We start from the raw sequence: 25,652 nt of genomic DNA, 5'->3' as shown, positions 1-25,652 counted from the left end.
AATCAGTCAGTTAGTATTGAGTCTCTCATCTATGTAAATATTCTATTTTGAGACTCGAGTTGCCTTTTTGTCTAGATTTTATCAGTTGGTTGTTTTATAACCTTTCATTGCTTTGAGTTAAGTTTCCACTGAGTTAAGCGAGCCAAGCCAAGGGTTCTCTTGGGGGCCAACAATGGTCTTCGGGTGCCGGCCACATCCAGGGTTGCAACACCCCGTATCCGAAATAGACCAAAAATGTAGATTTTGCGAAGTTGCAGGTGCAACCCACGGTTGCCATTCACGGACCGTAGGTCACTCTACGGCCCATGCTGGTGGTCCGTGGTTCACCACTGCAAGCACTCCCCAGCCAAGCTCAGAAAAATTGGCTAAGTCCCGACTTACGGACAGACCTACAGTCCGTAGATCAGACCACGATCCGTGGTCTGTGTTCGTGGATCGAGACCTCCCTTACCCAGCCTTTGACACAAACTACGGTCGACCAGCACAGATCGTCATTCGATCCCCGGTCCGTAGGTCATACCGTAGCTGAGGGACAACAACCAGTTAGCTGAAAATTATTGATAGGTCAAATTCAGATGGTCATAACTCTTAGCACAAAAGGAATTGTGTGTCCCACAAACTATGGTAGGATATATAATTGAATCCTATTTCCAACGCCACCGAGTTTGATAAATTCCGACATCCGAGTAAAAAGTTATGCTCATCTTAGTGAAGCCCTATCAGGCAGACTTATTAGAGATAGACTTAAGACTATCCAGAGTTGCCAGAAGTCTTATGTAAATGTGAGAAGAAGGGAACTAGAGTTCCAAGTTGATGATTGGGTTTTCCTGAAAGTGTCACCTATGAAGGGGGTGATGAGATTTGGAAAGAAAGGGAAGCTTAGTCCCAGATATGTAGGCCCTTACCGAATCTTGAAAAGGATTGGTAAAGTGGCTTATGAGTTAGAGTTGCCAGCAGATTTAGCAGCAGTGCATCCAATATTTCACATTTCTCTTTTGAAGAGGTGTGTGGGTGATCCAGCATCCGTAGTGCCATTAGAGACTGTGGCTGTAAAAGATAGCCTTTCTTATGAGGATGTACCAATTGAGATTCTCGATCGTCAGGTTAGAAGGTTGAGAAACAAAGAAGTCGCTTCAGTCAAGGTTTTGTGGAGAAGTCAGTCCGTAGAGGAAACTACTTGGGAAGCAGAAGCAGCCATGAAGTCCACGTATCCTCACCTCTTTACTTCCGATTCCATTCCAGCTTGAGGTAATAGTTCTTCTTCAGTTTTTAGTCATTCATGCATAAATTCAATCATAGAATCAGGTTCCTCCAATTGTACATGCATTTTCAGCGTATTTGCATGTTATTGGAACTCAGTTCAGTCAGAAATTCAGTTCTCAGTGTTTAGTGGTAGGGATTGCAGCCCTCTCCCTCCATTTCAGCTAGTTTAGTCTTCATTCGAGGACGAATGGTCCCAAAGGGGAGATAATGTAACACCCCGTATATGAAACAGACCAAAAATGTAAATTTTGAGAAGTTGCAGGTGCAACCCACGGTTTCCATTCACGGACCATAGGTCAGGCTACAGCCCGTGCTGCTGGTCCATGGTTCACCACTGCAAGCCCTCCCCAGCCAAGCTCAGAAAAATTGGCTAAGTCCCGACTTACGGACAGACCCACGGTCCGTAGATCAGATCACGGTCTGTGGTCTGTGTTCGTGGATCGAGACCTCCCTTAACCAGCCTTTGACATAAACTACGGTCGACCAGCACAGACCATCATTCGATCCACGATCCATAGGTCTGACCGTAGATGAGGGTCAGCAACCAGTTAGCTGAAAATTGTTGATGGGTCAACTTTAGATGGTCATAAATCTTAGAACAAAAGGAATTGTGTGTCCCACAAACTATGGTAGGATGGATAATTGAATCCTCTTTCCAACGCCACTGAGTTTGCTAAATTCCGACATCCGAGTAAAAAGTTATGCTCGTTTTAGTGAAGCCCTGTCAGGCAGACTCGATCGGCGGTTCCAATCAACGGACCGTCGATTGATTGACGGCCCGTCAGTCCCGTTCGTCGGTCACTCAGACAGCAGTTAATTCAGGGGTCTTTTTGTCATTTCCTATTTCGTTTAACCCCTAAGATACGTCATTTAGACCTTAAATCATGAGGTTTTAGTCAGTTTAAGCCAAGAAACATAACTAGAACTTACCTAAGTCAAATCATTAATTAAACTTAGAAAAATTAGAACACTAAAAGGAGAAGAGAAGTCCAGAATCCTAGTTCAAGAACGCAGCAAGTTTCCTTCAGTTCCAGCCCCGAAATCGAAAGATTTCTCCGTTGAATTCATCACCAGGTATGTGGGATTTCACTAGTGGGTTCCTTTCGCCCATTAGGTCCCTAGAATTCAGTCAGATTCTTGATTCCATGATTATGAACAGACTTAGGGTTTCTAGAATTTCAATAGATCATCATAAATTAGTTATTTAAATGTTCCAAATCAAATTATCATGTTATTGCTCAGTTTCTTACATAAATTTCAGAACCCTAGCTATGAATTTCATTAGTTCTTGAATTTCACATGCTAGGTCAGATATTTTAGTTATTCAGATATAAATGCTCCAGTTTTATGCCACATTATCAGTATATTTCAGCATAAACCCCATTTTGAGTTATAAATCATGAGAAGCTTTTCTTTAAGACAACTCTTGAGTTTTAAACTGAGTTTTTGAGAAAGTTAAGATGATTTTTGAGAAAGAGCTTCTAAAACATGATTAGTATGACAATTGAGTAGGTCATCAATGTATGAATAGTATGGTATCTAGATATACCATCAATGTTTATGAAGTATGACTTCCCAAGTCATCAATGATCATAGTATAATATGATGTTGAATTGTTTTCTAAAAAGGAGTTTTCAAGTATGAGTATCTACATGTCAGTATTTTGAGCTATTCAGGATTTCAGTCATAATTTATTCTATTTATGCATGCCTCAGTTTATGAATGCATCATTATCAGATTAATTGTTCCATTCTTAGTTTGCATGTTCAGTTTCAAGCTATCCAATATTTACAGAAATTTAATCATAACCAGTTAAACAGTTAATTCATTGGGAGTAGCATAAAACCGAGTTAGACTAGGGTTCAGTGTACCCATATAGTCCTAGAACTACGAGCCACGTAGGTGTAAGTCCCCTTTGTGGGCAACATCAATTTAGTGATCACGCCAGCATGCCTCTATACCTCTGGTAGGGTATATTAGGTGCTCTCGATGGGGCGTATACATCGGACTCCACATTTAGCTCATGTGGTTTTATGTCCGTTATTAGTAGCTCCCACAGTTCAGTCAGATTATATTGCATTGACCATTTGTCAGTATATTCAGTATTCAGTCGCAGCATGTTATAAATTGTTCATTGCATTCAGTTAGCTCAGCATTCAGTATCTATATCATGCTCAGATTATTTAATTGCTTTATTGCTTTGTTCAGTTATATGTTATTTCAGCTTTACTCTATCCTGCATGCTCAGTACCTTTCAAGTACTAACGCATACGTGCGGTACATCTTCTCGTGATGTAGGTTCAGGTTCTCAGCATCCAGATTACATTTAGATCGGTTCTCGATCTTCAGTTAAGCAGCATTAGTGGTGAGTCGTCATTCTTCGAGGACTAGTGACATGTTTAATCGCTTTTAGTCTTTAGTTTCAGTTTTGCTAGATCTAGTTGGGGCATGTCCCAACATTTCTTGTCAGTTAGAGGCTATTTTCAGACATAGTTAGATTCAGGTTAGTATTTTGAGTTAATAACTTCCTTGTATTAAACTTTCAGATTTGATATATTCAGTTATAGTATGTGGATATTCCCCATCTTTTCAGATTTATTTATGAATTAGCTTCCGCATCAGTTTATTATCTTTAGTATGCTCATGATCATGCTAGCAGGGTTAGCTTGGGATCACTTATGGTCCTAGGTCCCGTGTTCACGTCTCGGGGTAGCTCGAGGCATGACAAACTTGGTATCAGAGCATTAGGTTTAAGTGTCCTAGGATGTCTGAAAAGCCGCACTAAGTAGAGTCCTTTTCATGGGTGTGAAGTGCACCACATCTAATGAGAGGGAGGCTACGAGGTATTTTAGTAAAACTTCAGTTTCTTGATATTCTATCGTGCGTTGGTATGATCTCCTTTCTAATCCATCGTTATGCGCTTAAGATCATGCCTCCTCGTAGAGCTTACGCAAGGAATGCTTATGCACGCAATGCTAATGCAGTTTCTCCAGTCCTAGACCTTGAGGTTTCGAACGCAGAGTTTTGGAATGCGATTTAGCTTTTGGCTTAAAGTATGACCAACAAGAACAATTAGCAGGTTCCATTTCCTACTAATAGAAATGGTGGATCAGTGGCAGCTAGAGTTTGAGATTTTGTTAAGGATGAATCCGCCTGAATTTTAGGGTCACAGGTTAGTGAAGACCCATAAAACTTCATTGATGAGGTTAAGAAAATCTTTGGAGTGATGGTAAGTGACTGATAATGGTAGGGTCGAGTTGACATCCTACCAGCTTAAGGATGTGGCTCACATATGGTACACTCAGTAAAAAGATTCAGGGGCTACTTTATCTTTTATGACTCTCTTTATAGCAGTAATCTTAGATGTCAGTCCAGAAACTCTTTCAGAACCCTTCTCAGTCTCTACTCTAGTCGGTGACCCAGTTATAGCTAGACGGGTATACAGAAATTGGCCTTTCATAGTCTCTCAGAAAGTCACCTCAGCAGATCTTGTAGAGTTAGAAATGGTAGATTTCGATATAATTCTAGGCATGGATTGGTTTCAGTTCTATCATGCCTCAATCGATTGTAGAATTCGGGTTGTTCAGTTCCAATTTCCAAACGAGTCAGTCTTAGAATAAAAGGGTAGTAGCTTAGTACCTATATTTCAATTATCTCTTACCTTAAGGTCAGAAAAAGGTGAATCTAGAGGGTGGTGTAGCATATATTGAGGAAAAAGGGAAGGAAGTAGAAAAAGATGTTCACAGATTTGCTCGCCTAGGAGTTCGTCTTATAAGCATATCAGATGGTGGTGTAACGGTTCAGAATGTGGCAGAATTTTCTTTGCTAGTTGAGGTTAAGGAAAAGCAAGACAGTGATCCAATCTTGCTTGAGCTTAAGGATGCAGTCCACAATCAGAGAGTGGAGGTTTTCTCCCAAGGGGGAGATGGTGTGCTTCACTACAAAGGTCGATTATGTGTTCCTAATATGGGCAAGTTGAGACAACATATTCTTGTAGAGGCCCACAATTCCAGATATTCTATTCATCCAGGTGCCACTAAGATGTACCGCGATCTGCAGAAAGTCTATTGGTGGAATGGTATGAAAAGAGATATAGCAGATTTTGTGGCTAAGTGCCCCAATTGCCAGCAAGTCAAGGTAGAACATCAGAAACTAGGAGGTATGACTTAAGAGATTGACATTCCTACTTGGAAGTGGGAAGTGATCAACATGGACTTCATCACAGGTTTACCTCATACTCGCAGACAACATGACTCCATTTGGGTGATTGTTGATAGGATTACTAAGTCTTCTCACTTTTTGGTGGTCAAGACTACAGATTCGGCGGAAGATTACGCCAAGCTTTACATTAATAAGATTGTAAGGTTGCATGGGGTTCCTTTGTCTATCATCTCAGATAGAGGTCCTCAGTTTACCTCTCATTTCTGGAAGTCATTTTAGAAAGGTCTTAGTACTCAGGTTAATCTTAGCACAGCATTTCATCCGTAGACGGATGGTCAGGCAGAGCATACCATTCAGACCTTAGAAGACATGTTGAGAGCTTGTGTGATCGACTTCAAGGGTAGTTGGGATGATCACCTTCCTCTTATTGAGTTCGCCTACAATAATAGTTACCATTCCAACATTCAGATGGCTCCTTATGAGGCATTGTATGGGCATAGATGTGGATCTCCAGTTAGTTGGTTTGAAGTAGGTGAAGCAGCCTTAATAGGACCAGATTCAGTCCATGATGCTATTGAGAAAGTGCAACTCATTAGAGATAGACTTAAGACTGCCCAGAGTCGCCAGAAGTCTTATGTAAATGTGAGAAGAAGGGAACTAGAGTTCCAAGTTGATAATTGGGTTTTCCTGAAAGTGTCACCTATGAAGGGGGTGATGAGATTTGGCAAGAAAGGGAAGCTCAATCCCAGATATGTAGGCCCTTACCGGATCTTGAAAAGGATTGGTAAAGTGGCTTATGAGTTAGAGTTGCCAGCAGATTTAGCAGCAGTGCATCCAGTATTTCACATTTCTCTTTTGAAGAGGTGTGTGGGTGATCCAGCATCCGTAGTGCCATTAGAGACTGTGGCTGTAAAAGATAGCCTTTCTTATGAGGATGTACCAGTTGAGATTCTCGATCGTCAGGTTAGAAGGTTGAGAAACAAAGAAGTCGCTACAATCAAGGTTTTGTGGAGGAGTCAGTTCGTAGAGGAAACTACTTGGGAAGCAGAAGCAGCCATGAAATCCACGTATCCTCACCTCTTTCCTTCCGATTCCATTCCAGCTTGAGGTAATAGTTCTTCTTCAGTTTTCAGTCATTCATGCATAAATTCAGTCATAGAATCAGGTTCCTCCAATTGTACATGCATTTTCAGCGTATTTGCATGTTGTTGGAACTCAGTTTAGTCAGAAATTTAGTTCTCAGTGTTTAGTGGTAGGGATTGCAGCCCTCTCCCTCCATTTCAGCTAGTTTAGTCTTAATTCGAGGACGAATGGTCCCAAGGGGGAGATAATGTAACACCCCGTATCTGAAATAGACCAAAAATGTAAATTTTGAGAAGTTGCAGGTGCAACCCACAGTTTCCATTCACGGAACATAGGTAAAACTACAACCCGTGTTGGTGGTCCATGGTTCACCACTGCAAGCCCTCCCCAGCAAAGCTCAGAAAAATTGGCTAAGTCCCGACTTACGGACAGACCCACAGTCCGTAGATCAGACCACGGTCCGTGGTCTGTGTTCATGGATCGAGACCTCCCTTACCCAGCCTTTGACATAAACTACGGTCGACCAGCACAGACCGTCTTTCGATCCACGATCCATAGGTCTGACCGTAGATGAGGGTCAGCAACCAGTTAGCTGAAAATTATTGATGGGTCAACTTCAGATGGTCATAACTCTTAGAACAAAAGGAATTGTTTTTCCTACAACCTATGGTAGGATAGATAATTGAATCCTCTTTCCAACGCCACTGAGTTTACTAAATTCTGACATCCAAGTAAAAAGTTATGCTCATTTTAGTGAAGCCCTGTCAGGCAGACTCGACCGGCAGTTCCAATCAACGGACCGTCGATTGATTGACGGCCCGTCAGTCCCGTTCGTCGGTCACTCCGACAACAGTTAATTCAAGGGTCTTTTGGTCTTTTCCTATTTCGTTTAACCCCTAAGATACGTCGTTTAGACCCTAAATCATGAGGTTTTAGTCAGTTTAAGCCAAGAAACATAACTAGAACTTACCTAAGTCAAATCATTAATCAAACTTAGAAAAATTAAAACGCTAAAAGGAGAAGAGAAGTCCAGAATCCTAGTTCAAGAACGCAGCAAGTTTCCTTCAGTTCCAGCCCCGAAATCAAAAGATTTCTCAGTGGAATTCATCACCAGGTATGTGGGATTTCACTAGTGGGTTCCTTTCGTCCATTAGGTCCCTAGAATTCAGTCAGATTCTGGATTCCATGATTATGAACAGACTTAGTGTTTCTAGAATTTCAATAGATCATCATAAATTAGTTATTTAAATGTTCCAAATCAGATTATCATGTTATTGCTCAGTTTCTTACATAAATTTCAGAACCCTAGCTATGAATTTCATTAGTTCTTGAATTACACATGCTTGGTCAGATATTTTAGTTATTCAGATATACATGCTCCAATTTTATGCCACATTATCAGTATATTTCAGCATAAATCCTATTTTGAGTTATAAATCATTAGAAGCTTTTCTTTAAGACAACTCTTGAGTTTTAAACTGAGTTTTTGAGAAAGTCAAGATGATTTTTGAGAAAGAGCTTCTAAAACATGATTAGTATGACAATTGAGTAGGTCATCAATGTATGAATAGTATGATATCTAGATATACCATCAATGTTTATTCAGTATGACTTCCCAAGTCATCAATGATCATAGTATAATATGATGTTGAATTGTTTTCTAAAAAGGAGTTTTCAAGTATGAGTATCTACATGTCAGTATTTTGAGCTATTCAGTATTTCAGTCATAATATATTCAGTTATACATGCCTCAGTTTATGAATGCATTACTATCAGATTAATTGTTGCATTCTTAGTTTGCATGTTCAATTTCGAGCTATCTAGTATTTACAGAAATTCAGTCATTACTAGTTAAACACTTAATTCATTAGGAGTAGCATAACACCGAGTTGGACTAGGGTTCAGCGTACCCATATAGTCCCAGAACTACCAGCCACGTAGGTGTAAGTCCCCTCTGTGGGCAACATCAGTTTAGTGATCACACCAGCATGCCTCTATACCTCTGGCAGGGTATATTGGGTCCTCTCGATAGGGCATATACATCGGACTCCATATTTAGCTCATGTGGTTTTATGTCTGTTATTAGTAGCTCCCACAATTCAATCATATTCTATTGCATTGACAATTTGTCAGTATATTCAGTATTCAGTCGCATCATGTTATAAATTGGTCATTGTATTCAGTTACCTCAGCATTCAGTATCTATATCATGCTCAGATTATTTCATTGTTTTATTGCTTTGTTCAATTATATTTTATTTTAGCTTTACTCTATCCTACATGCTCAGTACCTTTCAAGTACTGACGCATACGTGCGCTACATCTTCTCATGATGTAGGTTTAGGTTCTCAGCATCCAGATCACGTTTAGATCGGTTCCTGATCTTCAGTTCAGCAGCATCAGTGGTGAGTCGTCGTTCTTCGAGGACTAGTGACATGTTTAATCGCTTTTAGTCTTTAGTTTCTGTTTTGCTAGATCTAGTTGGGGCATGTCCCAACATTTCTAGTCAGTTAGAGGCTATTTTCAGACATAGTTAGATTCAGCTTAGTATTTTGAGTTAATAACTTCCTTGTATTTAACTCTCAGATTTGATATATTCAGTTAGAGTAAATGGGTATTCCCTATCTTTTCAGATTTATCTATGAATTATCTTCCGTATTAGTTTATTATCTTTAGTATGCTCATGATCATGCCAACAGGGTTAGCTTGGGATCACTTGTGGTCCTAGGTCCCGTGTCCGCGTCTCGGGGGTAGCTCAAGGCGTGACAAAGGTGTATTCTCGGGGTGTGACAAACTTGGTATCAGAGCACAGAGTTCAAGAGTCCTAGGGAGTCTATGAGTCGTGTCTGTAGAGTCCTAATTATCGGTGTGAAGCATGCCACATCTATAATTGGGAGGCTACAATATTTAGGAAGATTTCCCATTTCTTTCACACTCATCTCGTGCGTTAGGGTTGATCTCTAAAAAATTTCCTTCTAATTCATGCTTGTGCGTGTTTCAGATAGTCATGCCTCTATGAAGAGTTAGCAGAGGGCGTCTTCCTAGACGTATGTTGATGAGCAAGAGTTACCTTATGCCCCGGGAGTGCAACCACAAAGGGAAGTTTCTAATGACGAGTTCAGAGAGGAAATCAGAATTTTGAGTCAAGCTGTAACTAATCAGATTAGTCAGCAAAGGGGAGCTCGACAGGAAGGAGCTGACACTTCAAGGATTCGTGAGTTCTTAGGTATGAATCCTTCGAATTTCATGGGTTCGAGTACTACTGAGGATCCAGAGAACTTCATTGAGGAGTTGAAGAAGATTTTGGATGTGATGGATGTGGCAGATGTTGAGCGGGTTGAACTAGCTGCGTATCAAGTTGTCGTTCTTTATTTTAGATTTAGAGAAGAAAGGATTTTTGAGAAGAGATCATTCGATAATGCGGAAAATATTCCTTTAGATGCCATAGATTTGCTACAAAATTATGTTGAGGGCTTTGGCATACATCTCTATATAAGGATAATCAACTAAAAAGAAGAAGGTTTTCAAAACTCTAAGCTCTAATTATTTAGGGTTGTTCAAAACCAAACCGAAACCGATAATCCAAACCAAAAGAAAGTCATTGGTTCATTGGTAGTGGATTATTGGTTTTACAATTTTTATTTTTTTTTATTATCGAGTTATCTGTTCTTAGCGGTTTGAGGTTTTTTCTCAACGGGTTAACCGATAACCTGATAGTAAATTAATAAATTAAATATATACCATTTTGGTATATAAAAACTTTGACTTAGAATTTAGTTTCATATTTTTATTTCTGACCCTCTCAAACTTTCGGTTATTCTACAATGTGTTAGTGTTGTCTTTTAGCAAGATACAATTTATCAACTCATGTGCATAGTTTATTTGGTTTGTCATCATGTTTCTAAGTGATTTTCAATTATTTATTTTTTGTGTCAAATCTTAACGGTTAAAACGATAATGATCAATAACCAATAAACCGATTAGTTAATATCTTAATGGTTCTTAACGGTGTAGGATGGCTACAACCCGATAATCGATTAGTTGAACCGATAAACTTCAAAACCGAACCGACCGATACACAACCTTACTCTAATTACCTTATTCTAATAGGAAATTATTTAAATTAAAATACCTGTGAACTATGAGAAAAGGTTTTAAAAAATATCTTGTTTTCACTTATTTTGCTAAAAATATCTCTATATTCATCTTTTTGGTCAACTTATATACCTTCTTAAACTAAGACAGAAATTTCAGAGTCACACTCTGTTTACGGGGAGGCAGAAATATATATATATATGTGTGTGTGTGTGTGTGTATATGTGTTTGTGTGTGTTTTGTTTTTAAAAAAATCTTATTTTCTTTGCCTTGTATTTAAAATAAATTAATACACGTGCTTTTTTTCTTCCTTATCTTACATTAAAAATTTTCTCAAATATACATAACTTTTTGAAGTTGCTCTGGCTTATATCAAGAAAATTCTCAAACAGACATTATTATTATTATTATTCATCTTTTTTCATATTTTTTTCAATTGATTTTATTTATTCCTTATATTCAACTATATAATTACGTAAATATATACAATTACTAGTTTATTGTGCGTTAGTGGTTTGTTTGTTGTCAGTGTTTAGGAGTTAAATACGTCATTTTCTGGCCTTTAGGCTACAAGATTAGTGGAGTTGTTTAGATCAGAAAAATTAGGAGTAATTGATGTTTTCTGTTATTAATATAACTTTTATCTATTTAAGAACTTGTAATTGAGAAATAAAAAAGCACTTTCACTTGCAGGTTATTTCCCTTTGATTAATGTCACCATAGAGGAGATGAAATCCTCTCTAATAGATAAGTTATTTTTCAACGCACCATTTCAAGAAACATACTTACCTCAATCACTTGAAGTACCTTCTTTAGTTCCACCAAATGATTTCTTCGCAGGATTGAATGGCTTGATCCAAAATCTAGAACTCAACCATTTCAACGGCAAAATGATAGAAAATCAAATTGACACTTATTCCGGTGGACATCATTTCAATATGTTTAATCATTTCTCGGATAATGGAAATCATTCCAATGTACAGAATTCAAATGAATTCCCTATGAAATCCTACGAATCGCTTCAAGAATCATATTTACCTACACAATACACTTTTGGGTGATTTGTTGATGAGGACTGCTTAGATGCTATCACCTCAGTAGTTGGATTGCTAATCTCTTCAATTTCAATACCTTCACCAAGTTGTTGCACAACTTGCATAAATGTGGCATGAAGATCCATCCTCCTCGATTTCAACACCTTCACAAAGTTGTTTCACAGCTTGCATAAATGTGGTATGAAGATCCCTCCTCCTAGATTTTGTAAACTTCACGAAGTTGTTGAACAACTTGCATAAATGTGGCATGAAGATCCCTCCTCCTCGATTTCAACACCTTCACAAAATTGTTGCACAACTTGCATAAATGTGGCATGAAGATCCATCCTCCTCGATTTCAACAACTTCACCAAATTGTTGCACAGCTTGCATAAATGTGGCATGAAGATCCATCCTCCTCGATTTCGACACCTTCACCAAGTTGTTGCACAGCTTGCATAAATGTGGCATGAAGATCCCTCCTCCTCGATTTCGACACCTTCACCAAGTTGTTGCATAACTTGCATAAATGTGGCATGAAGAGCCCTGCTCCCCGATTTCGACACCTTCACCAAGTTGTTGCACAGCTTGCATAAATGTGGCTTGAAGATCCCTCCTCCTCAATTTCAACACCTTCACCAAGTTGTTGCACAACTTTCATAAATGTGGCATAAAGATCCAAATTTTTTAATTAATTAGAGCAAATGGTCCATATTTAGGCATAAATATTTCTCAAATATGCACATAAATAATTATAGGTTGTCTCTTGGGGTCGGAAACCCACTTGGACATTTAAGGTAAAGTCGACTAATGGACTTAATACACCAAGGGTATAAAGTCTCTTAGGTCATGAAATGATGTATGCTCCTTGTAAAGTGTGTTGGTTTAGCTCTACTCTAGGTAAACTAGGAGTGGGTTTTACTAGACATAAGGTTCCTGAGTGGACTACTCGAGTAAGAAGGCTATGCAGTCACACGGAAAAAGATCCGGACACCCCGCGCATATGCCAATTCTCCTAAATTTTGGAATTTTGAAAGAAATTTGCGGGTGCACAAAGAACACCTCGCGTGTACGTGTGATAGTGTGAAATTGCAAGAAGTGGAGAAATATGAACGGAATGACAGTTAAGAAAAGCAGTAACACATAAACATTTATAACAAAGAAACAATTTATAGCATGTAAACATAATTTATAGCTAATGAATAATTTATATCATGTGAAAATAATTCAAAGCAAACAAACAATTAGTTGCATGTAAAAACAATTCACAACAAATAATGTAATTAAAGTAAGCACATAAAAGTCTAATTAAACTAAATTCGTTGTGGTTAGAACCTAATAAGTCCCCAGTGAAGTCGCCAAGCTGTTATACCCCCTTTTAATTGGGTCAAAATAGTGTACAACATTTTGGAGATTTCTAAAGTTAATTGACTAATTTAAGAAGTCGCCACCTAATTATTACGGTGAATTAGGACACCTAAATTGATTAAAGTCATGTCTAAAGTTAAACTTCATTTTAAGGTCTACCAAACATTGGATTCTAAGTAAGGGTTCAACTTATTTAAAGGAAAGGGGTTAGCCATCCTTTAAGATCCATTAAAAATGTTTAACCGACCGAACTTAAATAATTAAGTAGGCTAAGTGTAAGAAAGTAAAGATTATTTATAAAAAAGCTAACTTTTAGAAAGGAAAAAAAAACTTTAGATTCAGTAATTGAAAATATATTTTTTATGAAAATGTGTATAGTTGGAACGTGATGAAACTCATGAAATGGCCTTATGTTTGTATAAAACTTTACTTGTTGAAATGAATAAAGCTTGAATTGTTAGGAAAATTAATTGCATTATTTATATCTAGATGTTTTGTCCTATGTGATAAAATAGTAAAAGAAAACTATTGTTGACTAAGCAATAGTTATCGGCAACCAAAATCACATAACTGAAATAAAATGTCAATCACATCAATAAAACAAGCAATGAAGAAAAATAGGTTAAACCAAAATCATATTTGACTTTGGTAAAGGAATAACATTTTGGGATTTGCTGTTTTGGCACGTCCCTCTTCATTTCTGTTTGAATGTGTTTCTAGGGAGCAGTGAGAGGCACAAACGAAAATGTATATGCAAATTTTGAGTCTTGTAGTGACGTCGAGTCGTAAAGTAAGACTCGTTTGGGGAGCAATGAACAGGGGTCGTCGGCAAGGATTTCCTCTCGTCTTCCGATAAAGTCGAGCAAAATAGAGATTAGAGTAGAAGATGTTTTCGTATGATGATATCGAAATGTAGGAAGTAGTGTTCTTGTGAGTTAAAAAACCTTGTTGAGTGATCTTTTTTTCTAAGCAAGTCCAGAAGTCCCCCTAATAATGGCTAACAAAGTAGGTATTTATAGAAGAGTTTTAATCTCACCACTTTTTGGGTGGGATTTCTAGTTGAAGAATATGAGTTTGAAATTTGAACGTTGCTCCTTAGTCAAACTTCACGTGGTTTTGTCAGATTCAAGTAGAAAGGGGATACAGATACTGACATTGTTGAAGAACTTATACCAATTTGGGTTCAACAGCCACGTAATACTTCAATCACATGGCAGATACCACGTCATTGCTGAGCTGGAAGGTCACACACCATTAGCATGACTACTATTTGGCGGGAAAAGTAGTTAGAATTAGTTCCTATGTTCATTTCTAGTAGTCATTGTATTTTTCTTTTTATTTTCCTTTAATTCTGATTAAGTAGTATTAATAGGAGAGGATAGTACTTGTAAGGCATAATTTGAATGTGATAGCTCAATATAATTTTCATTTCCCCTCTCATTCTCTCTCATTTTCTCCCCTGTTCTTCATCCTTCTCTTAATTCTTCTTCCTTCTTCTTCTTATCTGCATTTCACTCTCTTGATACCTTCATTTTGGTATCAATTGGTATCAAAGCCAGGTTAATCTTAAGCTATGGGACCACGAAAAATACTGAAACCATTCCTGAAGCAGCTGAATACAATGTCCAGGAGCAATTTGAGGATTGGACAGCTTAACAGTTGGACCTACGTTCTATTATGGATGAGCGATATCAGGAATTGAGGTTGGACATGGATCGTAGACAAGTAGAGCTGATGCGATTAGTCCAATCATTGAAGGACTCTATTGATGGGATGCGACTGCACCAGCAAGCCAAGGAGAGAGGTGCGGCTTCAAGTTCCAGTGAACTGCTACTAACTTTTGGTCATGGAATTTTGGGCCCTAATTCGTTTCATGCTGATAACCATCGTAATCACAATTTACTTCTTCCTCGTTTCAATGGAGAAAATCTGAAAACATGGTTGTATCAGATTGATCAGTATTTTGCTGTAGATGAAACTCCAGTAAATCATAGGTTAAGGCTGGTAGCCATAAACTTGGAAGATGAGGCTTTAGCTTGGCATCAAGCTTACTTGCGGTGTAGAGATCCACCTCATGTTATTGGGTGGGATGAGTACTTGAGGGCAATAACTGAAACTTTTGGGGATGATTTTGCTGATCCTATGCTTGAACTTAAGCAACTAAGACAAACTGGAACAGTAAGGGAATTCCAATTTGCATTTAGTAGGTTTTTAACACAATGTAATCTCACTACTGCCCAAGCCATTTCCTGTTTCTTAGGTGGATTAAAGGATGAGTTGGTAGGGACTATACTGATGCATGAACCACAAACCTTGTCTAAGGTGTTTAGGTTGGCTAGATTAACGGAAGCTACTCAGCTAGCTAATGCTAGATCTCAAAATAGAGCATCGGGACTACAAGGAGGAGTTGTTAAGAAGCAACATCAAGAGACACTTGTTACAAGGCCACAACCTATCAATTATAATCAGGGGACTCGATTGACTTCGCCATCTTCTATTGGAGGCAGACCTAGGAGAACTGTCTCCCCAGCTGAAATGCAGGCAAAAAGGGCTCAGGGGTTGTGTTATTTTTGCGATGAAAACTACAACATTGGTCATAAATGTAATCTTCCTAAACAATTATTTGTTTTAGAGATGGACAGTATCGAGTTAGAAGATCTAGAACCTGAACTGGAATCTCCAGTTAATGATAACACGTATGGGGAAGCTGAAACCATAGTCGATGGTGCTAATCCTTTGATTTCATTGTGTGCCCTTGCTGGAATTCAGGGTTCTCAAACTATTCATGTGATGGGATATAGTGGTAAGAGACCAGTTCATATATTACTTGATGGAGGTAGTACACACAATTTTATTGAGAAAGATTGTGTGAAAAGGTTGGGATGTACTGTTGTTCCTACTCCCATGAGCTATGTGAGTCTTGGCAACAATGCTAAGGAGACCACAACTGGAGTAGTTAAGGACTTTGGGTGGATGCTGCAGGGCATTACTTATCAGTCGGATTTAATAGTGTTCCCTATTAGTCGATATGATATTGTTCTGGGAGCATTGTGGATAAAGACATTGGGTCCAGTGACCATTCACTTTACAGAACTTACTATGTCCTTCAATCACCAAGGAAAGAAACATGTACTTAAGGGGGTGCATGAAGATTGTAGGTTGGCCAGTTCCAAAGCTGTGAACAAGTTATCAGGAGATGAGGTTAAATTATTCATGTTACAAATGTTGCCAATTATGAATGGGGAAATCATTGTGGGACAGAACTTTGCCCTACAGTTATTGAAGGAGGAAACCATAGCATCTGAAATTGGTGTTTTACTTGATCAATATCATAAGATATTTTCTGAACCTACAATCTTACCTCCTCCAAGGGGTCCATTTGATCATAACATCCCTCTACAAAATGGAGCCAAACCTGTCAATATCAGACCTTACAAATACTCAGCTATGAAGAAGGATATTATAGACAAGTTGGTCAGTGATATGCTCCAACAAGGTGTTATTCAATATAGTAACAGCCCCTTCTCTTCTCCAGTGGTGGTTGTGGGCAAAAAGGATGGCACATGGAGATTGTGTGTAGACTATAGAGAGCTTAATCAGTGCACGATAAAGGAAAAGTTCCCTATACCTATTATTGATGATCTTCTGGATGAGTTGACAGGAGCAAGAGTATTTTCCAAGGTGGATCTGAAATCTAGTTATCACCAGATTAGGATGGTAGTTGATGATGTCCCTAAAACTGCTTTCAAAACTCATCTTGGTCATTATGAGTTCCTCTTTATGCCTTTTGGCTTAACTAATGCACCTTCTACATTCCAATGTTTAATGAATCACATTTTCCAGCAACATTTACGAAAATTTGTATTAGTGTTTTTTGATGACATTCTGATTTATAGCAGGTCATTACAGGATCATGTTAACCATTTGAAGTCAGTTTTTGACCTTATGATCCACCATCAGTTGTTGGCGAAGCAATCAAAGTGTGTGTTTGGGGTTTCAAGGTCGAATACTTGGGGCATTTTATTTCCTATGAAGGGGTTTCCACTGATCAAAGGAAGATCCAGGTTGTTCAGAGTTGGCCTATTCCTAGTACCCTCAAATAATTAAGGAGTTTTTTAGGTCTGGAAGGTTATTACAGAAAGTTTATTCAGGGATATGGAATCATTAGTAGACCTCTCACTGAGTTGCTGAAAAAGGACAATTTCATATGGTTCGACAGTGCTTTTCAGGCTTTTAAGGAGTTGAAATCAGCATCGGTTGCTGCACCTGTTCTTGCTCTACCTGATTACTTTATTCCATTTGTTGTTGAAACAGATGCTAGTGGTAATGGCATTGGTGCTGTCCTTATGCAAAATGGCCACCCTATTGCTTTCATTAGCAAGGGTTTATCTGCATGCCATGCTGCTCTATCTGTGTATGAAAAGGAATTATTGGCCTTGGTATTTGCTGTCACCAAGTGGGCCCACTACTTACTTGGTCAACACTTCATTGTTAAAACTGATCACAAAGCCTTGAAGTATCTATTGGAGCAAAAGCTACATACAGATTCTCAGATTAAGGGGTTGGCTAAACTGTTGCCTTTAGACTTTGAAATTCAGTATAAAAAGGGTAAGGAAAACCTGGTTGCAGATGCTTTATCTAGGATCCAAGGTGCAGAACTTATGTCCCTGATGATATCTTCAGTCCAAGCTGATTTATAGGATGGGATCAAAGCTAGTTGGACTACGGATCCTGCATTACAAGTCCTTATTCAATCCTTGCAGGTGCAACCTCGTAAGCATTTCACTTGGCTTAATGGACAGCTGAGACGAAAAGGGAAATTAGTTGTTGGTGATGATGCTTCCCTTAGAACCAAAATCTTATCACTATGGCACTCTACTCCTGTTGGTGGGCATTCAGGCATTGATGCCACTACTAGGAAGGTCATGGCCTATTTCTATTGGAAGGGTATTCGATCAGATATAGCTAATTTTGTACACAAGTGTGCTGTGTGCTAGAGGAACAAGTATGATACATCAGCTTATCCTGGTCTACTCCAACCCTTGCCTATACCTGTTTTGCCATGGACGGATATATGTATGGACTTTATTGAAGGACTCCCTAGATCTAACAGCAAAACTGTTATTTGGGTAATCATTGATAGATTAACCAAAATTGGTCATTTCATTGCCTTATCACATCCCTATAGTGCGCAATCTATTGTTCCTATCTTCTTGGATAACATTTTCAAGTTGCATGGTTTCCCTGCAACTATAACCAGTGATAAGGATCCTATATTCATTAGCAACTTTTGGAAAGCATTTTTAAATGCTCAGGGGGTGTCCTTGCAGACTTCTACAGCTTATCATCCTCAGACTGATGGCTAAACTGAGGTTCTGAATAGGTGTCTTGACACCTATCTCAGATGTTTTTGTACTGATGCTCCTGCTGATTGGGTTTCTTATCTAGCCTTAGCTAAGTGGTGGTACAACTCTAACCCACATTCTGCTATTCACTTTTCTCCTTTTGAATTGTTATATGGCTATCCTCCTCCCTTACATCTTCCATACTTGCCTGGTGACTCTGATTCTGTTGTTGTTGAGGATTTTAATCTCAACCGACAGTTTAAACTCGAGTTGGCTAAGTTTCATTTACATCGAGCCCAACAAAGGATGTGTGCACAGGCCAACACTCATAGGTCTGATAGGCATTTCCAGGTTGGTGATTGGGTTTATGTTAAGCTTCAACCTTATAGACAATCTTCCTTGTCTATTTTTCCATATCACAAGCTCACTTCTCGATTTTTTGGTCCATATCCCATTGTGGAGAAAATAGGTGTTGTGGCATACAAACTCCTCCTCCCTCCTGAAGTGCAAATCCATCCTACTTTTCATATTTCTCAGCTTAAATTCTGTCATGAACTTCCCAGTACTATAGTACACCCTCCCATCATTGACTTATCTAGTCCTCATTGCCCTGAGCGTCGAATGGTGAAGCGTGGTAATAAGGCGGTTGCTTAGTGGCTTATTCAGTGGTCTGGCCTTGATCAATCTTATGCTACTTGGGAATTGGCTTCTACATTACAGATTCGGTTTCCTTCTATCACCCTTGTGGACATGGGTGTTGTTTCACCGGGGGTATTGATACCAATTTGGGTTCAACAGCCACGTAATACTTCAATCACATGGCAGATACCACGTCATTGCTGAGCTGGAAAGTCACACACCATTAGCATGACTACTATTTTGGCAGGAAAAGTAGTTAGAATTAGTTCCTATGTTCATTTCTAGTAGTCATTGTATTTTTCTTTGTATTTTCCTTTAATTCTGATTAAGTAGTATTAATAGGAGTGGATAGTACTTGTAAGGCATAATTTGAATGTGATAGCTCAATATAATTTTCATTTCCCCTGTCATTCTCTCTCAATTTCTCCCCTGTTCTTCATCCTTCTCTTAATTCTTCTTATTTCTTCTTCTTATCTGCATTTCACTCTCTTGATACCTACATTTTGGTATCAAGAACTTTGTCATTTTCTGAAAGAGGAACAGAGAGGGACGTTCTGCAGCCCTGAGAGCTTTGGATTAGGGCTGCAGATAGAGTTATCTTTGGCTGAAACGTATGAGCCTATTGGGCTTACTGGGCTGTTGTATTTTGGATTAATGGCTAGATGGGCTGCTCGTTTGGGCTGAAAATTGGACAGATTGACATTAAATAAAGTATAAATTATAGTAACCACATATTATAAGTACTAAATAACATCATATCCCTTCTAGTTTTCTATTTACCAAAAATCACTTAAAAATGATGTTTGCGGGATACATAGCGTTGTGCACGGGATACATTAAGTTTGATACATTCCACATAGCGGTATACATAGCGTTGTGCACGAGATACATTAGGTTTGATACATACCACATAGCGGGATACATAGCGTTATGCATGGGATACATAGCGTTTGATACAATTCACATAGCGGTGGGATACATAGTAAATAAGGGATTTTTGAAATTTTTGAAATAAGTAGGGATAAATGGATATTAAGGTAAGTAAAGGAGTGTAGTTAAGTAATTTGTCCTTAAATTAAAGGCTGAAAATTTGATGCATTTTGAGATTCAATTAGGCCCACTTTCATGGCTTTTCTTTCTTTAAATTAACTCGTTTGAGCTTCTATAATATATATATTACGAAAAAGTTTAGAAAGTAAGAAACTTGAAATAAAGTAATGCATACTATTTTGACAAGACGACATTTAAGTAATAATAGTAATAATGAAAAAAAATATAATTTTAAAATAGAAAGATCATAAAAATAAATAGTGAATTATGAAGTATTCGACTTATTAGCAATTTAGAAGCTCGACGAAATAAATTAGAAGAAAGGAGGGACAAAATTTGGTGTCAACAATGATCTCTTCACATGGTTGAAGGACACTTACAGATTGGAGAGAGTTATGGTATAAATATGAACGTGATTAAAACATATCTCTTTCAAACAAGGAAACCAACTAAAATAGCCCTCATTAATAGTGCAACATTTTAAATGCAGAATGGTTAATAATCTCGATTCAAGATTTACAAACGAAAAATAAAAAATACTAGAATCTAGTACAAGCAAATAAAACTTTGTTAAATTAGTATTGTCAGTAGCAAATTTGACAATAGGGTGAAATTTAAATAAGTTTCTACAAGATTTAGCACATGAATTTCTGCTTGCACATTGTATTTATAAAAATTTGTGATCGTTCAATGAATTTATCATCTGATACCGCTTTTTCGAAACCAGACAAGTTGTCGTTCTCTATTTCAGATTTAGAGAAGAAAGGATTTCCGAGAAGAGATCATTCGATAATGCGGAAAATATTCCTTTAGATGCCATAGATTTGTTACAAAATTATGTTGAGGGCTTTGGCGTACATCTCTATATAAGGATAATCAACTAAGAAGAAGAAGGTTTTCAAAACTCTAAGCTCTAATTATTTAGGGTTGTTCAAAATCGAACCGAAACCGATAATCCAAACCCAAAAAAAGTCATTGGTTCATTGGTAATGGATTATTGGTTTAACAGTTTTGATTTTTTTTTTATTATCGGGTTATCGGTTCTTAGCGGTTTGAGGTTTTTTCTTAACGGATTAACCGATAACCCAATAGTAAATTAATAAATTAAATTTATACCATATTGGTATATAAAAACCTTGACTTAGAATTTAGTTTCATATTTTTATTTCTGACCCTCTCAAACTTTCGGTTATTCTACAATGTGTTAGTGTTATTTTTTAGCAAGATACAATTTATCAACTCAAGTGCATGGTTTATTTGGTTTGTCATCATGTTTCTAAGTGATTTTCAATTATTTATTTTTTGTGTCAAATCTTAGCGGTTAAACCGATAATGATCAATAACCAATAAACCGATAATGATCAATAACCAATAAACCGATAAGCCAATATCTTAATGGTTCTTAACGGTGTAGGATGGCTACAAACTGATAATCGATTAGTTGAACCGATAAACTTCAAAATCGAACCGCCTGATACACAACCTTACTCTAATTACCTTATTCTAATAGGAAAATGATTTAAATAAAAATACCTGTGAACTATGAGAAAAGGTTTAAAAAAATATCTTGTTTTCACTTATTTTGCTAAAAATATCTCTATATTCATCTTTTTGGTCAACTTATACCCTTCTTAAACTAAGATAGAAATTTCATAGTCACACTCTATTTACGTGGAGGAACAAATATATATATATATATATGTGTGTGTGTGTGTGTGTGTGTGTTTTGTTTTTTAAAAAATCGTATTTTCTTTGCCTTGTATTAAATAAATTAATACACGTGCTTTTTTTCTTCCGTATCTTACATTAAAATTTTTCTCAAATATACATAACTTTTTGAAGTTCCTCTGGCTTATACCAAAAAAATTCTCAAACAGACATTATTATTATTATTATTATTCGTCTTTTTTCATATTTTTTTCAATTGATTTTATTTATTCCTTATATTCAACTATATAGTTACGTAAATATATACAATTACTAGTTTATTGTGCGTTAGTGGTTTGTTTGTTGTTAGTGTTTAGGAGTTAAATACGTTATTTTCTGGCCTTTAGGCTACAAGACTAGTGGAGTTGTTTAGATCAGAAAAATTAGGAGTAATTGATGTTTTCTGTTATTAATATAACTTTTATCTATTTAAGAACTTGTAATTGAGAAATAAAAAAGCTCTTTCACTTGCAGATTATTTCCCTTTGATTAATGTCACCATAAAGGAGATGAAATCCTCTCTAATAGATAAGTTATTTTTCAACGCACCATTTCAAGAAACATACTTACCTCAATCACTTGAAGTACCTTCTTTAGTTCCACCAAATGATTTCTTCGCAGGATTGAATGGCTTGATCCAAAATCTAGAACTCAACTATTTCAACGGCAAAATGATAGAAAATCAAATTGACACTTATTCCGATGGACATCAATTCAATATGTTTAATCATTTCTCGGATAATGGAAATCATTCCAATGTACAGAATTCAAATGAATTCCCTATGAAATTCTACGAATCGCTTCAAGAATCATATTTACCTACACAATACACTCTTGAGTGATTTGTTGTTGAGGACTGCTTAGATGCTATCACCTCAATAGTTGGATTGCCAGTCTCCTCAATTTCAACACCTTCACCAAGTTGTTGCACAACTTGCATAAATGTGGCATGAAGATCCATCCTCCTCGATTTCAACACCTTCACAAAGTTGTTGCATAGCTTGCATAAATGTGGCATGAAGATCCCTCCTCCTCGATTTTGACACCTTCACCAAGTTGTTGAACAACTTGCATAAATGTGGTTCAAGATATTCGATTCCTTTACATTCCAAAACTCATGTGCCTTGGTGTGTTCAAAGCTAATGGAAGTTAAGATCGGATTGAAGAATAAACGTGCAATCATTTGTTTTAACGACATGTTGCCATTGGAAACTGACACAACTGAATCAAAGGTATGTTGATGTTTATTTTGAGTAATTCAAAACAATTTCTCTATTCAATTTCCTCTCAAGTTTGATAAACTTGTATTGAATATTATTCTCATTGTCTATAAAGGAAGTGATATCTCATTTTGGGAATCTTCAAAGTAAAGTTGAACCACTTCGTATCAAGAACATAAATGTGGAAATACTCATGTCACGGATACAGGTATCCCGCAATGTTATTTTTAGTTACTTTCATCCACAGACTTTGCTAGTAAGAGTGAATTCAGATGAACTAATGTATAATAACTTTATACAGGTATCACGCAATGTTATGACTTCAATCTTTTAATTTAATATTTATCTATCTTCAATTCTCCATTTTTCCAACGTTATGAATATGTAGGTCCTATTAGACGAACTGAAAGACTGGGAAAGGGAATTGGAAAGTGGCAAGCGACGTAAATATAATAATAACATGTGCTGGCGTTATTTCTTGAAAGGTTTTAAGATCCTCGAATCAACTACAAGAAAACACATTTTGGAATTCCAATGGTAATTGCCTCATATTACACATGTGATATTTTGTTTGTTTTTGTTTAACGTTTACAATACACCTACCTTTGATTAATCATTTTCCACTTTAGTAGATCCCTGTATCGTTCTACTCTGTGTACACTTACGAAGCCTCTTTATGCTTTATTTTTCAGGCACCTCCATTAGAGAACCTTATTTGGACAGTTTACAGGCAGTCTGTTTTTGTTGTCATTGTGATTAGTTTCATATAAGTTTTCTTTTGGTTTTCCCATGAAAACTGATGGTTAAATAAAAACAGATATTGTCTCTGTTTTCCTCTGTTATATTTGCTTGATTCATCGACCTGAGCATTTTTAACCTTGTATTCTTCTAAACTTTTTTTTTTAACTGTGTGAGGATGAATGTCAACACTATAACACAATATTGGATTATGTTAAGTTACTTTCCTTAAGAAGAAAGCGGAATGTCAATGTTGGTTTAACAGTCTAAGAAGAGAAGAAAGTAACTGTTTTATTGCATAAATCATTTCCTGTAATTAACAGGTCATCGACATAGACCAAGACAATGACGATCTTCCCTGCTGCTTTCTTAATGAAAGAGAATAGTCATGGTGACTCTGAGTGAAGCCAGCGCTTATTAAAGCTGATTTTAACTTCATTGTTCAATAGACGAAAAGCTTGTTTAAGCCCATAGAGAGATTTAAGCAACCTACATGCCTTCTGCTTGTCCCCTGTATCCGTGAAACCCTGTGGTACTGTCATGTACACTACGTCATGCAGGTCACCTCGTAAAAAAGCATTGTTGACATTCATTTGGTGTATTTCCCATCCTTTGGCTACAGCCATAGAAATCACTGTTCGTACAGTGACCATTTTCACCACTGGTGAAAAGGTTTCCTGAAAATCAAATCCTTCCCTTTGATTGTATCCCTTAGCAACTAATCGTGCCTTAAATTTGTCTATGGATCCATCTGCCTTGTACTTAATTTTGTAAACCCATCGACAACCAATGGCTTTCTTCTGTTTGGGTAAGTCAATAATTTCCTAGGTATGATTATTATTCAAGGCAGTGATTTCCTCTTGCATCGCATTCACCCACCTAGAATCTGTAGCAGACTCAACATAGGATTAATTAGGTTCAGTTTCAAGAGAGAACTTAGAGATAAAACTCTGATAAAAAGATGACAATGCACCATAAGCAATAACATCCGAGATGGTAAGTTTATGAGTTCATACAATAATCTCAAAGTAAATTACAATGATAACTGAGTTCACAATCAAATATTTATAAAATTTTGATACAATTTTTAATATATATGCAGAAGTTATTGGGTTCCCGTGACCGTACATGAATTGCTGGATATGCCCCTGATGTTCATTATTACGTTGATTTGAAGTTGAAATTTTGTATGTACATGAGTATTATTTCCTAATTATATTTACACAAAGATTAAGGACTCCTAAACCTAAAAGGCAGGAGTCTTTATTCGAAGTTTTCCTATTTTCTACTAAATTAATGAACCTATAAAAAAATTAATTGGTGGTAATTATATAGTTTAGAACTCCTAACCTAATAAGAGTCTTAAGTTTTTTTTTAAACCTATTTTATTATATGTATGTCCAACCCTACAAACCACTAACACAATTTGTCTCATGGCCTCCATTGTTTGTGATGATATATTGTCAGAGTTACCAAATGATATCGGTCTGAAAATCCTGTATTGCCTAAATCTGAAAGAAAGAGCAACAGCTTGTTTTGTTTCGAGAAATTGGAATGGCATGATAACATCATTGGACGATCACAAATTTGTACAAACACATCATGATTCACACAACTACTGTCGATACTGCTATCGAGATAAACTCATATCCTGTAGAAACTGTCATACTCTCCGTCCTATCATCGTCAAACTTGCTTCAGACAACACTACTATAACAGAATTCTATTTGTTAGTACCAATTACCTTGCTTTACTTTCCATTTTCCCTTGAAGTTTTCGAGTCGAGATTATTAACTGTTTTGCATTTAAAATATTGTCATATTGATGAGAATGATATTAAGCATATCTTTCCTTGTTTGAAAGAGATGTATTTCGATCACGTTGCTATTTATTCGTCAACTTTGTCCAACTTTATCAACAAGTGCCCTTCTATTGTTGAGTTAACTTTGA

General features: G+C 37.1%; 1 protein-coding gene across 1 annotated transcript; it reads left to right on the top strand.

The window, feature by feature from the left end:
* The first annotated feature begins 14,680 nt into the window (after positions 1-14,680).
* LOC125868822 (uncharacterized) lies at positions 14,681-19,671 on the top strand. The gene is made up of 7 exons (XM_049549371.1): positions 14,681-17,067; positions 17,223-17,685; positions 17,767-17,925; positions 18,001-18,364; positions 18,452-18,993; positions 19,069-19,150; positions 19,502-19,671. Exons 1-7 carry the CDS (start codon positions 14,681-14,683, stop codon positions 19,669-19,671), a joined length of 4,167 nt encoding a protein of 1,388 aa, XP_049405328.1.
* Positions 19,672-25,652: the final 5,981 nt, after the last annotated feature.

The sequence above is a fragment of the Solanum stenotomum genome, chromosome 6 (assembly GCF_019186545.1).
Source record: "Solanum stenotomum isolate F172 chromosome 6, ASM1918654v1, whole genome shotgun sequence".
Lineage (NCBI taxonomy): Eukaryota > Viridiplantae > Streptophyta > Magnoliopsida > Solanales > Solanaceae > Solanum > Solanum stenotomum.
The sequence above is the reverse complement of the archived record's forward strand: the minus strand, read 5'-3'. Positions and strand labels throughout refer to the sequence as shown.